Source organism: Prionailurus viverrinus, chromosome D1, assembly GCF_022837055.1.
Source record: "Prionailurus viverrinus isolate Anna chromosome D1, UM_Priviv_1.0, whole genome shotgun sequence".
Lineage (NCBI taxonomy): Eukaryota > Metazoa > Chordata > Mammalia > Carnivora > Felidae > Prionailurus > Prionailurus viverrinus.
In genome coordinates this window covers 66,632,330-66,649,252 of record NC_062570.1, presented here as the reverse complement: position 1 = coordinate 66,649,252, position 16,923 = coordinate 66,632,330, and the positions used below count along the sequence as shown (strand labels likewise).

General features: G+C 37.5%; 1 protein-coding gene across 6 annotated transcripts in view; it reads left to right on the top strand.

Moving 5' to 3' along the window:
* Positions 1–16,923, top strand: part of SBF2 (SET binding factor 2) — a 501,522-nt gene that overhangs the window by 431,696 nt on the left and 52,903 nt on the right. For all 6 annotated transcript variants that reach the window (XM_047877111.1, XM_047877108.1, XM_047877112.1 and 3 more), the window contains exons 23-26: positions 9,208–9,335; positions 11,021–11,196; positions 13,149–13,294; positions 15,789–15,987. In XM_047877111.1, the coding sequence (XP_047733067.1) occupies positions 9,208–9,335; positions 11,021–11,196; positions 13,149–13,294; positions 15,789–15,987 (649 nt within the window). The remainder of the gene's footprint in view (positions 1–9,207; positions 9,336–11,020; positions 11,197–13,148; positions 13,295–15,788; positions 15,988–16,923) is intronic.

Below are 16,923 nucleotides of genomic sequence, written 5' to 3'. Positions count from 1 at the left end.
TCTTCTAAACAGTACATCAATGGTTCAGTGACTGAAACAATCATAATTTCATGAGGAAGCATATTGTGACTTAAGGAGAGTCATAGTATGTAGCTGTTCACAATGTCTCCTGCTGATTTGTGCCACTTTTCTGAGTCCTACAGTTAACTGTGTCTTCCAGACACATGATCCCTTTTGTGGAAGGATATGCTAAGCATCACAGGGATGAATAACAAACGAATGAACTACATTTCCCTCTTGGCAAACAACTTCTGTCACTAAACTCCCTCAACCTCTACTTCTCTTTTCCACTACTGTGTGCAGTCTTTCTTATTAGAAAGGAATAGCATGCCCTATCAAGTCAGAATTATCTTTTTTAAATCACTGTAATCTCTATGTAATCTACTGTGGTTGATGGGAAAGCATGTAAGATTTGGGGTAAAACTGTTGGTCTCCAAATAAGAAGCTCAGATTTAGATTGCTGTTGACCAATCTTGATATCTTAAGTCTTAAGTTATAAAGTCATAAAAGTCCCCTTTTATAAAAGTAGGGAACTGGGCTTGATTGGTGATAGTTCAGTGGTTCTCCCTCCACCTTGACCACATATTTGAATTATCTGGGACGTTCTAAAAAAAAACTATCAAATTGTGCCCAACCCTTACACAGTTGAATTAATACCCGAAATAGGATTTTAGGAATGGGGAGACCCAGGCATCTGTGCATTTTTAAACCCCAGAAGTGATTATGATGCATAGTAAGGATTGAGAACCAGGGATAAATGGTCACTTAAAGTTCCTTCTTCATCTGAAATTATTCATTCAGTAACATTTAATGAATATGTACTATATGTGCTGTACATTTTCTTAGTGGAATTTGGATGTATAAAATGCGGTTTCTTTGAAATCTCACAATTGTGTAATTCCTTGCTTAGATAGAATCACGATGGTTTATTATCTTGTTCATAAAAGAGTGTTTATCATATAATAAGCAAAAAATTCATAAAATTCAGTAAACAAAATGGACCCTTAGGTATAGTTATATTCATTTTGAAAAAGCGAAAATGAGCAACTTTTTTCAGCCCTCTCCTGTCATATTACTATACATAAATTATATTTGTATTTGAAAGCAAATGTAATTTTAAAAGACACTAAATATCCAGTACTTATGTATTTTTTTGTACTACAAGTTGTGAGCTCAATGGCCACAAACATACATTTGGAACATATAAATATGAGATACTTGGTCACTTAAGTTATTCTAATTTATTTCTTTTAAAGAAAGAAAATATGAAAACATATTTAGTGTGAAAGTTTGTATTGTTCTCTTGTTTTTTCCTGTCAATTTTTGGGTTAATGTTGTAATTTAGGGAAATTATTTTTATCAGAGAAACCTTCTTATTTGCCTCTTTTGTTTCTCTTTTTAGACTTCTAATTTAAAATATCTCCTTTAATGACACACAGAAATCTGATAATTTTAAATATGTTATATAAGCATAGGTAAACAACCTATGTATTAAACAAACAACTTACATATTAAACAACTACATTCTAGAACTTAAATTATTTTTCTTTACACACTTATAGAGTTTATTATGAATAATCTTACATTTTAGGAAAAGCTCCAAAGTTATCAGAAATGAAATTATCCCTTAATGGAAATACATCACTTTGTGATCCTACTGACCTAGAATTTTTTTTTTTTTAATAATTTATTGTCAAGTTAGCTAACATACAGAGTAGTCTTCGCTTCAGGAGTAGATTCCCATGATTCATCACTAACATACCACACCCAATGCTATCACAACAAATGCCCTCCTCAATGCCCATCACCCATTTTCCCTGTCCCCCTAACCCCCTATTAACCCTCAGTTATCTGTATTTGAGAGTCTTGTTATGGTTTGCCTCGCTCTCTGTTTGTAGTTTACTTTTCCTTCCTTTCCCCTATGGTCTTCTGTTAAGTTTCTCAGATTCCACATATGAGTGAAAACATGGTATCTGTCTTTCTCTGACTGACTTACTTCACTCGTAATACTCTCCAGTTCCATCCACGTTGTTACAAATGGCAAGATTTCATTCTTTTTAATTTATGCTAAATAGTATTCCATTGTATGTATATACCACATCTTATTTATCCATTCATCAGTCAATGGACATTTGGGCTCTTTCCATACTTTGTCTGTTGTTGATAGCACTGCTATAAACATTGGAGTGATGTGCCCCTTAGAATCAGCACTCCTGTATCCTTTGGGTAAATTCTTAGTATTGCTATTGCTGGGTTGCAGAGTAATTCTATTTTTAATTTTATGAGGAACCTCCACACTGTTTTCCAGAGCAGCTGTGCCAGTTTTCATTCCCACCAACAGTGCAAGAGGGTTCCCATTTCTCCACATCTTCACCAATATCTATTGTTTCCTGAGTTGTTCATTTTAGCCATTCTAATCATGTGAAGTAGTATCTCGATGTGGTTTTGATTTGTATTTCCCTGATGATGACCGATGTTGAGCATCTTTTCATCTGTCTGTTGACCATCTGGATGCCTTCTTTGGAAAAGTGTCTATTCATGTCTTCTGCCCATTTCTTCACTGGATTATTTGTTTTTGGGTGTTGAGTTTGGTAAGTTATTTATAGATTTTTGATACTAACCCTTTATCGGATATGTCATTTGCAAATATCTTCTCCCATTCTATTGGCTACCTTTTAGTTTTGTTGATTCTTTCCTTTGCTATGCAGAAGCTTTTTATCTTGATGAGGTCCCAATAGTTAATTTTTGCTTTTGTTTCCCTTGCCTCAAGTAAGAAGTTGCTACAGCCAAGGTGAAAGACGTTGTTCCCTGTTTTCTCCTCTAAGATTTTGATGGTTTCCTGTCTTACATTTAGGTCTTTCATCAATTTTGAATTTATTTTTGTGTATAGTGTAAGAAAGTGGTCCAGTTTCATTCTTCTGCATGTTGCTGTCCAGTTCTCCCAGCACCATTTGCTAAAGAGACTGTCCTTTTTCCATTGGATACTCTTTCCTGCTTTGTCAAAGATTAGTTGGCCATACATTTGTGGGTCCACTTCTGGGTTCTCTATTCTATTCCATTGGTCTATGTATCTGTTTTTGTACCAATACCATACTGTCTTGATGATTACAGCTTTGTAGTACAGGCTAAAGTCCAGGATTGTGAGCCTCCAGCTTTGGTTTTCTTTTTCGGGATTGCTTTGGCTATTCAGGGTCTTTTCTGTTTCCATGCCAATTTTAGAATTGTTTGTTCTAGCTCTGTGAAGAATTTTGGTGTTATTTTTATTGGGATTGCATTGAATGTGTAGATTGCTTTGAGTAGTATTGACATTTTCACAATATTTGTTCTTCCAGTCCATGAGGATGTAATGTTTTTCCATTTCCTTGTGTCCTTTTCAATTTCTTTCCTAAGATTTCTATAGTTCTGAGCATACAGATCTTTTACCTCTTTGGTTAGGCTTACTCCTAGGTATTTTATGGTTCTTGGTGCAATTGTAAATGGGACCAATTCCTTGATATCTCTTTCTGTTGCTTCATTATTGGTGTATAAAAATGTGACCGATTTCTGTACACTGATTTTATATCCTGTGACTTTGCTGAATTCATATATCAGTTCTAGCAGGGTTTTGGTGGAGTCTTTCAGGTTTTCCATGTAGAGCATCATGTCATCTTCAAAGAGTGAGAGGTTGACTTCTTCTTTGCCGGTTTGGATGTATTTTATTTCATTTTGTTGTCTGATTGCTGAGGCTAGGGCTTCCAACACTATGTTAAACAACAGTGGTGAGAATGAACATCCCTGTCATGTTCCTGATCTCAGGTAGAAAGCTCTCAGTTTTTCCCCATTGAGAATGATATTAGCCTTTCTTTCTTCTTGAGATAGGCCTGGATGGCAATGTATTTTCCTGTTAGGACTGCCTTTGCTGTATCCCAAAGGATTTGGACTGTTGTGTTTTCATTTTCATTTGCTTCCATATGTTTTTTAATATATTCTTTACTTTCCTGGTTAATAACCTATTCATTATTTAGTAGGATATTCTTTAACCTCCATGTATTTGGGGGCTTTGTAAATTTTTTCTTGTGGTTGGTTTAAAATTTCATAGCATTGTGGTTTGAAAACATGCATGGTTTGTTCTCAATCCTTTTATATTTGTTGAGGGCTGTTTTGTGACCCAATATGTGATCTATTTTGGAGAATGTTCCATGTGCACTTGAGAAGAATGTGTATTCTGCTGCGTTTAGATGAAAAGTTCTGAATATCTCTGTTAAGTTCACCTGGTCCAATATGTCATTCAGAGCCAGTTTCCTTATTGCTTTTTGTCTAGATGATATGTCCATTGTTGTGAGTGGAGTATTAAAGTCCCCTACAATCACAGTATTTTTATCTGTACATTTATTTATGTTTGTGATTAATTGATTTATATATTTGGGTGCTTTCATGTTGGGGGAATAAACATTTATAATTTTTAGCTCTTCTTGATGGATAGGCCCCCAATTATGATATAATACCCTTCTTCATCTCTGATTACAGTTTTTGTTTTAAAGTCTAGTTTGTCTGATATAAGTATGGCTACTTCGGCTCTCTTTTGGCATCCAGTAGCATGATAGATGGTTCTCCATCCTTCACTTTCAGTCTGAAGGTGTCTAAAATGAGTCTCTTCTAGACAGCATATAGATGGATTTTGTTTTTTTATACATTCTGATACCCTTTGTCTTTTGATTGGGGCATTTAGTCCATTTACATTCAGAGTGATTATTGAAAGATACAGATTTAGTGTCATTGTGCTATCTGTAGATTTCGTGCTTGTGGTGATATCTCTGGTCCTTTGTAGTCTTCACTGCTTTCTACTCACAGAGTCCCCCTTAGGATCTCCTGCAGGACTGGTTTAGTGGTCATGAACTTTAGTTTTTGTCTGGGAAAGCCTTTATCTCTCCTTCTATTCTGAATGACAGTGTTGCTGGATAAAGGATTCTTGGCTGAATATTTTTCCTATTCAGCACATTGAATATTTCCTGCACATTGAATAACTCCTTTCTGGCCTGCCTAGTTTCAATGGACACGTCTGCTACTCCCTTATGTATCTACCCTTATGGTTAAGGCCCGTTTGTCCCTAGCTGCTTTCAGAATTCTCTCTTTATCTTTGTATTTTGCCAGTTTCACTATATGTTGTGGTGTTTACCTGTTTTTGTTGATTTCGAAGGGACTTGGATGTCTGTTTCCTTCCCAAGATTAGGGAAGTTCTCAGCTATAATTTGTTCAAATAAACCTTCTGCCTCTTTCTCTCTTCTTCTTCTGGAACTCCTATGGTACAGATACTATTTTGTTTCATTGAATCACTTAGGTCTCTAATTCTCCCCTCGAGATCTAGTAATTTCCTTTCCCTCTTTTTCTCAGCTTCATCATTTTCCATAATTTTATCTTCTATTTCACCTATTCTCTCCTCTGTTTCTTCCATCCTTGCTGTCACTGCATCTCGTTTATTTTGCATCTCATTTACAGCATCGTGACTATTTCTTAGGTCCTTGATCTCTGTAGCAATAGATTCTCTGCTGTCTTCCATGCTTTTTTCAAGCCCAGCCACTAGTCTTATGACTATTATTCTAAATTATTGTTCAGATATATTGTTTATATCTGTTTTGAGCAATTCTCTGGCTGTCATTTCTTCCTGGAATTTCTTTTGAGGAGAATTCTTCCATTTTGTCATTTTGGCTGAGTTTCTGTCTTTTATGTGTTTTTAAAAGCTTGTTATATGTCCTGTACCTGTGAGTACTACTGTGTTAGATAGGGATCATACACTATGCAGGGCCTGGCACTTTAGGAAGTGTTTTTGGAGTGTGTTGCATGCCCTCTGTTGCGCTTTGGCTGCTCTATCCCACCGCTCATAGTGGTGGATTGTTTGGACCTTCCACCAGATTTGCTTTGATTTGTTTGTTGAAGTAACTCTGGAGAAAAGGGGTGGGGGGAGCCCTTATCCCACACAAAGAAGGAAGTGAAAGGGGCAAAAAAAGAAAAAAAAATATCAGGCAGAGAATCAAAGAAACTATAAGGCTTAATCCAGAGAGAGAGGAAAATAAAGAAGAAGGAGATACAGAAAAGGTGTAAAAAGAATAGAGTAAAAATGCCTGATTAAACAAACAACCAGAACAGAGAAATAAAGAAAAAGGATATATTTATATATAATAGGAATTGACCAAAAATCAAATCAGAAACTATGAGCCTGATTCCACAAGAAAGAGAAAAGGAAAAAAAGAGAGAGAGAGAAGAATAAAAAGAAAAAGAAAGGAAAAATGAAAAGGAAAGAAAAGTGGAGGAGGTGGGAGAACAGTAATATGCAAGACCACAGGACTGTTGTCTGTTGGCACCTGGGACTGGTGGCTGGTCTGGAGGAGAGGCCGTCTGGTTCACTCAGTGACAGTTCCACTTCAGTAGATAAGCAGTTACCTAGCACTGAGGAACCAGGTTTGGTGTAAGCAGATCCCGCCTCCACTGGGGGCTGCTATTCTGTTCCCTGAAACCCCACCATGTTAGTGATGGGCAAAAAAATGGCAATACTCCAGTCTCTCCTCCCCAGACAGGGTGTCTCAAGCCATGCTGTTCAGGCAGCCCTCACAGAATAGTGTGGGCAGTCATCTTGCCCTGCTTCACGGTCTCTCACGCCTCCTAGGCACTCAGCTGGGATTCAAAACCTGATGTCTCACAGGATCCCACCCCAGGTGAACCTGGTTCTGGAGTAGTGCCAGTCCACCCAGCCAACAAAGGACCTCTGGCTGGTGCCCACAGGGTCTTTTATCCTTGGGGGGAGCAATAAACCCTCTTCCCACAGTACTCAAGGGAAGGGACTGTTATCTCCCAGTGCACCCCTGAGATCCCTACTGTGCTCTGGGGCTGGCTCCCTCCCACCAGGCACATGCACACAGGAGCAGCTCAGGTCTGGAGAAAGTTGCACACCCCTGAAAACTCTGATCTTTGACTTGTAAGCCTGTTTGCAAAGTAGAAACTGGCTCTCTCCATATTTTTTGTTCCCCAGTCTGTGGCCCAGAGAGGTTTTTCTCTTATCCAAATACAATCCCATACTTCCACAGCCTCTCTTTCTCTTCCTTTTGTCCTTCCACAGAAGGACATCCCCCTCTCCGTGCCTACGCCACCCATTTTATCTCTCCCAATTTGCATACACGCACCTCTGTCCCGCCAAGCTGTCTCTTTCCACCTGTGGAGATTTTTCTGTCACTGCAGCATGTATTCCTGGGTGTTCCAAGTGTTCCAACCTCAATACAGCTGTGTTTGAGGGACAAGGGAAATTCCAGTCCTCCTACTTCTCTGCCATCTTAACTCCTCCCTAGAACTTAAATTCTGTATACATCCTAATTTTGTTTAGCCTCTGGATATGAGCTTAACATTAAAGAATAATCAGAATTTTCCAGGTTAAGAGTTGACAGATTCAGGGAATGAGAAATTCTGATGATGAATCAGGGAAGTACAAATTAAAACCACAATGAGATACCACCTCACACCAGTCAGAATGGCTAAAATTAACAACTCAGGCAGCAACAGATGTTGGCAAGGATGTGGAGAAAGAGGATCTCTTCCACAGCTGGTGGGAATGCAAACTGGTGCAACCAGTATGGAAAACAGTATGGAGGTTTCAAAAGATTAAAAATAGAACTACCTTATGACCCAGCAATTGCGCTACTAGGTATTTATACAAGAGATACAGGTATGCTGTTTCGAAGGGGCACATGCACCCCAATGTATAGTAGTGCTATCGACAATAGCCAAAGCATGGAAAGAGCCCAAATGTCCGTTGACAGATGAATGGATAAAGAAGATGTGGTGTATACACACACACACACACACACACACACACACACAATTGAGTATTACTTGGCAACACCAAAAAGAATGAAGTCTTGCCATTTGCAACTACGTGGATGGAACTAGCGGGTATTATGCTAAGTGAAATTAGTCAGAGAGAGACAAATATCATATGACTTCACTCATGTATGGAATTTAAGATACAAAACAGATGGACATAAGGGAAGGGAAGCAAAAATAATACAAAAACAAGGAAGGGGACAAAACATAAGAGACTCTTAAATACAGAGAACAAACTAAGGGTTGCTGGAGGGACTGTGGGTAGGGGGTGGGCTAAATGGGTAAGGGACATTAAGGAAGACACTTATTTGGATAAACAATGGATGTTATACATAGGGGATGAATCACTGGAATCTACTCCTGAAATCATTATTGAATTATATGCTAACAAACTTGGATGTAAATTAAAAAATAAATAAGTAAATAAAAAAAATTCTGATGATGATAAGTGGATGTATGTATGAACTCAGATAAACCCAGTTCACTTCTCACCTCCTCTGGCTTACTAGACAAGGTGCTTTGCCCATCACTGCTCCTATTCTGTTACTTGTACCACCGCCTGACAATCCCTCCTCTTTCCCTCTGCCAGTCCAAACCTATACTCTCTTCAAAGCTCACCTTCCCTCTCACTTCTTCCAGGAATCATTTTCTAGTCATGTAGCATTCAGAAATCTTCTCCCCTTCTGAAATACTTAAAGCCTTGTATCCTCAAATCTGGGAGCTAATTACATGTTGTTGTATTCTGCATGTGAATCTCCTCTCCCATGGGGAACTTTGGACTCTCCAAGAGAGACTTCGTGTGTCCTACTTATTTTCTATACTCGCATCTTTGCAACCTTGGGTAGTTGATAAATAATTATTTATATTTTCCCTTCCTTGCTTTAATATTTAAATTCCTAAAACTCTTCAGCCTAAGCTTAGTCCTGTATCTTCTGAAGGTACAAATACATGGTAAAACACTTTTTACCACATATGGAAACACATCTTAAAAACCTTTTCTTTTTTGCTTTATACTTACATTAAATATCATGGATGTCTTTAAGATTAAGAATCTTGAAAATTGCCTTAAGCCGGGTGATCTTGTGTAGTACACGGCAGGTTGGGGAAATAGAAAGAATGAAGACAACAGACTGTGACAGTTGCTTCACTCCAGGAAAGAATCATGTTTCAAGAGTGAATTGCCATGCAATAAAATTAATGAATGTGATTCTAGAATTATTGCATTTTGTCTCACTGCATTCCTAGGTATTGTCCTTTCCAAATACATTTCTTTAGCAGAGGCTGATAAAATGAGGAGCAGAGACTCTGTAAATAACCTGTAAAGTGTTATTGCTGAGCCTGTGTCTTGCTTTCCTGTAGTTGGGGAGCAGACAGTTGTGCGGAGTTTTCCCATTGCCTCCATCACCAAGGAGAAGAAGATTACGATGCAGAACCAGCTCCAGCAGAACATGCAAGAGGGACTGCAAATTACATCAGCATCCTTTCAGGTATTAAGAAAGGGAACCATTCTTCTGTTCAAAAGTTCTCTGGCACCTGGGTGACTCAGTCAGTTAAACATCTGGCTTCAGCTCAGGTCATGGTCTCATGGCTCGTGAGTTTGAGCCCTATATTCAGCCCTATATTTGTGCTGATAGCTCAGAGCCTGGAGCCTACTTCAGATTCTGTGTCTCCCTGTCTGTCTGCCCCTCCCCAACTCACACTGGCTCACGCTATCTCCCTCTCTGTCTCTCCCAAAAATAAATAAATGTTAAAAATATAAAATAAAATAAAGATAAAAGTTTTCTACAAATGATGTGGCCACTTTCTGTGATCATGGAGTCCAAAGTTAGAAGATAAGGAGGATTAGAGGGTCTGAGAGGGTAATCTTCAACTGAGTAAACCCATGAATCATCTTGTACTTAATCCCTCACTTCCTGAATCCTTTGGCCAACTGAGTACCAAAAGATTATCTGTCAATATTTAGATCCCAGAAATTCTGACACACACAATTGACTGTTGTTCTCTGCCAACTCATATCTTTGTGTTTGATAAAAGCTTTAGATAGAAAGCAATTCTCTTGGCATCTCTTTCAGAAGGAAGTGCCCTATGGCCCTTCTGTGGAAGAGATAAAGCTCTAAGAATTACACTTAGGGGTAAAGTACTATTGGTACTAACTAAATAACCTCTAATTAAGCAGAGAATTTTCTAGGGGTTTTTGAACATATCATAACTTGTGGAATTATTGACGCAAAACAGACACTGGGGGCACCTGGGTGGCTCAGTCGGCTAACTGTCCAACTCTTGATTTCGGCTCAAATTATGATCTCACAGTTTATGAGATCCAGCCCCACGTCAGGATCTGCACTGCTTGGGATTCTCTCTTTTCCTCTCTCTCTGCCCTTCCCCTGCTCACTTGCTCACTTTCTGTCTCTCTCAAAATAAAAATAAGAATAAATTTTTAAACTCTGACACTGGAAGAGTGATCTTTTCTTAGTTTTTCCTTTTTACAATTCTGAGTCTGTGATATTTTGCTCTTCCTATTTTTATGCCTTGTCTCTGACTTCTCAGATTTTTAAGTGCTCTAATTCTTGCATCATTCCTTCTAGCCAGGAAGCCACCCCTAGAACCTCCGTGTGCTTATTGTGTGAAATGTGAGGCTGCTGACCTCTAAACTCCAGACCTTCTCCCATCACCTGGGGAGAGAAGCCTTCCAGGGATTTCTTCACTGTTCCAACTGCCAAAGGACTTTAAACTAAAATATTGCTTGACTATACTGGTTAGGATTCTAATCAAACATACTTTTTTCTTACTAGACTTATGGTATCTTGGGGTAAAAAGAGACTTCCTGTGGCCAAATTCCCTGTCTAGAACCAACAGTTGAGGAAAAAAAGAAGGACATGTTACCTGCTTCATCCACTATAAGTTAATTTCCCTATCCCATCATAGAAAAGATGGTCCTAAAGAAACCCAACTTTAAGATACATGATTTTCCTTACCAACAAACCATCCATGACAAGTAAACCTTTCTGAGCTATTTTTAAAAAATAAAACATTATATTCCATGATATCCAAGGTCCCCTCAACCTCTGGACTTCTGCCATTTAGTATTATTTTCTTTTATTTCAGTAACTTGAGGAGAAGTTACCTGGAAATCCTTAATGCCTCTAATGTATTTTATCTCTTTTGTCTCTAGTTGATTAAAGTAGCGTTTGATGAAGAAGTGAGTCCAGAAGTAGTAGAGATCTTTAAGAAACAGCTGATGAAGTTCCGTTATCCTCAGTCCATTTTCACCACCTTTGCTTTTGCTGCTGGACAAACTACCCCACAAATAATTTTACCCAAACAGAAGGAAAAGAACACCTCCTTCCGGTAAGAAGACAGTCAAGTTTCTCCATTTCAGCGTTTTCATAGCTGACTGTCAGGGGAAGTGACCTATCCTGTGGGTCAGTGTATGCATAACTGCTCGTTTTGTTTGCCATTCTGTCAAGCCCATTGGACCAAGCTCAGAAAGTTATAGAACAGTAGCACTGATGTATGTAACAAGTTTCAGCAACTAAAAGCTACAAGAAGTTTTGACCAATATGTCCATTGCTTATGATATATTTTTAGAGAGTGAAATTCTGTTTTCCCTTTTCCCCATATTAATCACTTTCTAACTGCCTTTGAGCAATCCCTTCAGTTTTCTTTGATGTCCAGGCCTACTACTTTGACCTAGAGATGGGAGCCTTTATTTTTTCTTTTTTTATAACTTTTTCTTTTGATACAAGTTCAAATTTACAGAAGAGTTACAACATAATACAAAGAATTCCTGTATACCATTTACCAAGATTCACCAATTGTTTGTTTTGTTCCATTCTCTTTATCATTCTCTCTCATATATATTGTTTTCTAAACCACTTGAGTTATACATATAATACCTTTTTAGCCTTAAATATATCAATATATATTTTCTAAGAACAGACCACAGTATATAACCAGGAAACTTAGTTGGTATAAAACTTTCATCTAACCCAGAGTCCTTATTCAAATTTTGCTGATGATCCTTTATAGGTACATTTTTTTTTCTGCCTAGTACAGAATCAGGCATTTCATTTACTTGTCATATTTCTTTAAAGGAACCCTTATTTTCTGATGAAATTTTTAGTAATTTATGTTGAAACTTTTACATTTCAGTTATTGCAGAATAACAATTGCATAAAAATTATCTTCAATTAGTGATAAAATATAGGAGCCAAAAGTTGAGTTCATTCACCATTAATCACCTAGAATTTGGGCATCTGCCAGTACAAATTACATATTAGGGAGGAGCATGAAGACTTTGGAGAAAAGCCCTTCCCTTTGCCTGAAAGTAAGATAAGCTAGAGATTATATAGAAGAGTTGAGGACCCAGAGAGTGTGTCATTACTAAATGGCATAGCTGACCACCTGTGCCACTGTTACCTGCTAAGTGAAGGAGACCATGCAGATCCAGAAATGATACATTGGAACATGAACAGCTTCGTAGGTATTTACAGTGGTGAGGCCAGCAACTTGTCTTAGAACTGTGGAATCACAGAGGAGCCTGTGATATCTATTATCCCAGCCTTCTATGGAAGAAACAAAAGTTTGTGTGGCATTTTATGTTTAGAACCTATGGACTAGGAGAGGAAATATATGCACACACACACACACACACACACACACACACACACACACGTATACCCACATACAAAATCAGCCTTACTGTATCAAGCTTATGCTATTCACCTGCAACAGAGACATAGCAATTTTAAAATTTAAAACATCTTAGAATTGTCTTGAGTATGTAAGCATTTACAGGGTCAGAAGGCAGGACACTATGCATACACACTTAAACATGGTGCTAACTATAATTATCATATGATCTCAAAGAAAAGCCTATGAGTTAGTAGAAAGAGTTTGAATCAGTAGAGAAGGGGGCAGACTGGCTTCCATGCAGGAGGACTGCTACCGGCATAGTTTGTAGGAGCTCGTGGGAGCCGTGGCATGGATAACCAGAGTGCATTGAGGGGCATGTTTGACCAAAAAGCCAAACTGAGTTTAGATTTGGGAAAGTAGCTTATGTCCCACTCTAGGTTCTTGCACTTGTTGCCTATAGCCCTCCTGATGACAACAGTGTTTTATAGGAAATTAGTCTGCTGCCATATAAAAAATGATTTAAGAAGAACAGACTTGCTGAAGGTCTGGACAATACTAGTAGCTGTGGGAATGGAGAAGAAATAAGTTGAGCTGCGTAGGTATCAAAAAGTGTAAATGGTGTCTTCCTATTAAATTGATGTTGTCTTTGGTTTTATGACTTACAGTATCTTCTCAAAAACAATTGTGAAAGGTGCCAAAAGGGCAGGAAAAATGACAATTGGGCGGCAGTATTTATTGAAGAGGAGGACAGGGACAATTATGGAAGAGAGAGTGAATCGTCCTGGATGGAATGAAGAAGATGATGTATCAGGTATGTGAGAAGTCCTTTTTCCTTCATGACTCAGTTTTAGTCTTTCTTCTTATATGAGTAAGAATAAGAGACTCATGTCGTTTCCCTTAAACCTTGACTCACAAGAACCTAGATCTCATAAGAAGATTGGAGGCACTTACTAGCTTCTCATAATTGGAAAAAAAATATTTTATTTTCCCAATATTCCATTGTTCAGCTAAGATTCTGTTTAATTATGTTTCTCTGTTACTAAATCCACAGAGGCGGTTGGCCATTGTTACGTGGGTCTCGTCAAAGGGAGAAAGAAAGAAACCCCAGTGCATAGAGAATTTAGGTATAAAGTAATCCCCAGTACCTTGTCATTATGCAATAAGAATAAGGAAACAAGGACATTGGGTATTCAAAATTAAAGATTTGTGTTTGGAATGAGAACATTGTGGATACTCTTAATCAAAATGAAGGACCAAAGATGAAGGGATCCTTAGATGGTAAGAAAAAAAATGCCTACTACATATTCAAAAGAACAGAATCTGAGAAGCTAAGATTCTTCTCGGTTGGGAAAATAGAGGCAGAAAAACAGCCACAAAATGTCTGTTTTCTATTTCTTAACCCACTACAGAATATGCTTATGGAATTAACACTAGGGATAATCTGATCTAGTAGGAGGCAGGATGCCTTTGCACCCTTTTTCTTTTCAAGATCTTACAATCAGTCACCAGTAACTATACCACTACTACTTCTACTAATAATAATAGCAAAGAACCTTTTGAAGAAAGAAACCTCATGTTTTAAGAGATCACTGGCTAAAGGTCTCCATTTCAGTATGGGTAGCTACATACTCTGAGAGCAATGAACAGACCCACTATGTATTACTGAAACAACCATTTTTTGGAATTCTGGCCTCTTTACAGTCACATGGAAAGCATAAAAAATTATCCATCACTACTGATTCTTCTAATTTGAAGTTTTAATAATTACACAAAAGAAAAACTATTATTCTATGATAATAATGCCACCAAAACACCAAATTATATAATGTTCTGTGCTTCTCTGAAAATAAGAGGCCAACACAAAGCTGATACCTGATGATATGTTTGCATTGTGAAGTTTACGAACTAAAATACAAAGTCTTGTATTTGTGGGGATAAGCTGTTAGGGGTTTTTTTTTTCTTTTTAAATGGAAGAGAGCCTTATTATTTCCCTTTAGGTTACATATCTTTGAGTACATATCCAAAAATTCTGAAACTTTAATTTGGTTTCTCTCACTGTAGAAATAAATAAAAAAGTAAATTAGGACAGTTCTTAACATGGACTTTTTTTTTCAGTTAGAACATAATGGTACCAATTAGGAATGTTGGGTTTTTTTTAAATCCTCCCTAAAATGCTTGATTATTGGGTAAATCCTTCCACATCTAAAATCTTAAGAGATTCTGTAACCTGTGATTGCAACATTGTGAGGGAGTTTCCCATGTGTACCACATCCTCTGACAAAATATTTTCCACAAAAAAAGTATAGTGTCTTGATACCCCTCTAAGAAAGGTCTTTTCCCACCAGTGAATTTCTGCTTAATCTAGAAATTTCTAATAAAAGTTTATGTTCTGAAAAGTTAACTGAAATGTGGATGATGAAGTTTGTGTAGAGATTATATTAAAGATAAATTTTACTGATGAGTTAGCTTCTGACAGAGTTTGAGTGTTTATTTTATAGAGTCCTAAATAGAAATCACTATACTTTGGCATTAGTAAACAAGCTAGATTGAAACAGAAAAATATGGCTAATGAATTCAAAATTATATTGTTTTTAGAAACTTTGAGTTAATTTCCCTGGCATTTTTTTAAAGTTTATTTATTTATTTATTTAAGTCAATTCTACACCTGGGGCACTTGCATGGCTCAGTCAGTTGAGCATCCGACTTTGGCTCAGGTCATAATCTTGCAGTTTGTGAATTCAAGCCCCACATCGGGCTCTCTGCCCCTCCATTGCTCATGCTCACCATCTCTCTCTAAACTAAATAAAAGCATTAAAAAAAAAAAAGAACCATGGGAATCTATCCCTGAAACCAAAAACACGCTGTACACACTGTATGTTAGCTGATTTGACAATAAATTATTGTCATAATTAAAATTGTTTTAATTAAAAGTTTTTTAATTAAAAACAAAAAGAAAGAAAGAAGGCTCTGCACCCAACGCAGGGCTCAAGCTCACAACCCCAACACCGAGAGTTGCATGCCCTTCCAACTGGGCCAGCTAGGCGCCCCTTCCCTGGCATTTTAAGTTAATTTCCCTCACATTTTGAGCTTCTGATATTTTATTTCTTGACTATCCATTACTGTTTTAATTTATATTTGGACATAATGATTCTTCAAAGAATTAATATGATTTAAACTGTGACATACATAGTGCCTGTAGCCCTAATATAAAACTCTCTTGGTTTAAGAATCCTCTTCAGAGGGAAGATTTTAATCCTCTACTTTGAGCTATATCATTTTTTCAAAATCTGTTTCTGCATTCACAGTTTCAGATGATAGTGAACTCCCCACAAATACCACTCTGAAGGCCTCAGAGAAGTCTACAATGGAACAGTTAGTGGAAAAAGCTTGTTTCAGAGACTATCAGCGTTTAGGTTTGGGAACCATAAGTGGCAGCTCTTCTCGCTCAAAACCAGAGTATTTTCGAATCACTGCCTCCAACAGGATGTATTCACTCTGCCGGAGGTAAGTCTGTTAGTGGCCTCTAAAAAGACACCTTTCCTTTCTTCCATTTGAGTCTTGAATGGGCTATTTGTCTCCATAGCCCAGAGGGAGAAAAATGCCAAAAAACAGGAGCAAGATCTCCAGGGAAATGTGTGTTTAAGAGGTACTTTTTATACAGCATGAGTAAGCATCTCCTTGGCATTCTTAGAAGTATAATTATATTACTGAACAGTGCCTAGGTTAGATCAAAGAGTGAAAGGTAAAAGTTTTTGTCTCCTATATGACTTTTTCTTGTCTTTCTCTTCCCATTTGCATCTTTTCTAGCATCTATGCCTGAAGATAAGTTGAAATAAAAATAGGATTTGCCCAGGCAGATAGGAGAGATGAAGGTCTGCTGTAGGCTAGGGGTCCACAAACTTTTTCTTTAAAGGGCCAGATACTATATATTTTCAGTTTTGCAGGCCATATGGTCTCATTGCAGCTACTCAACTCTGCCAAAAAGCAGCCATAGATGGTAAGTAAATGAATGGGCAGGGCGTGTTTTGGCCCACGGGCTGTAATTTGTTGACCTAAGTGTAGGCAGGGTTTTCTTATGCTGTCTAATTAGAATATTTCCAAGGGAAAGTACTTAAAGAATGTAAATGAACATGTTTTCTTGTTTCTATTCTTGTCAGCTCTCACTGTTTCCTATATCAGTAAGGCCCTATTTCATGCTTTATATTTTTTAAAACTACATTCTGCCATGTACAAGTTTAATCATTTTCATCTCTGGGTAAGCTGTTTCCTTTGCATTCATAAATTCTTGCTTTGATTAAACAGAATAATGCTGTGAAAGCACTTTGTACATATTTTAGAAAGTTGTCTTAATGTTACTATTAGTTTCAACCCCACTGTTCTTAAAGAACTATAGATATCTCATTTTAAATGACAGTTTAAATTTATAAATACTTGGCCAAC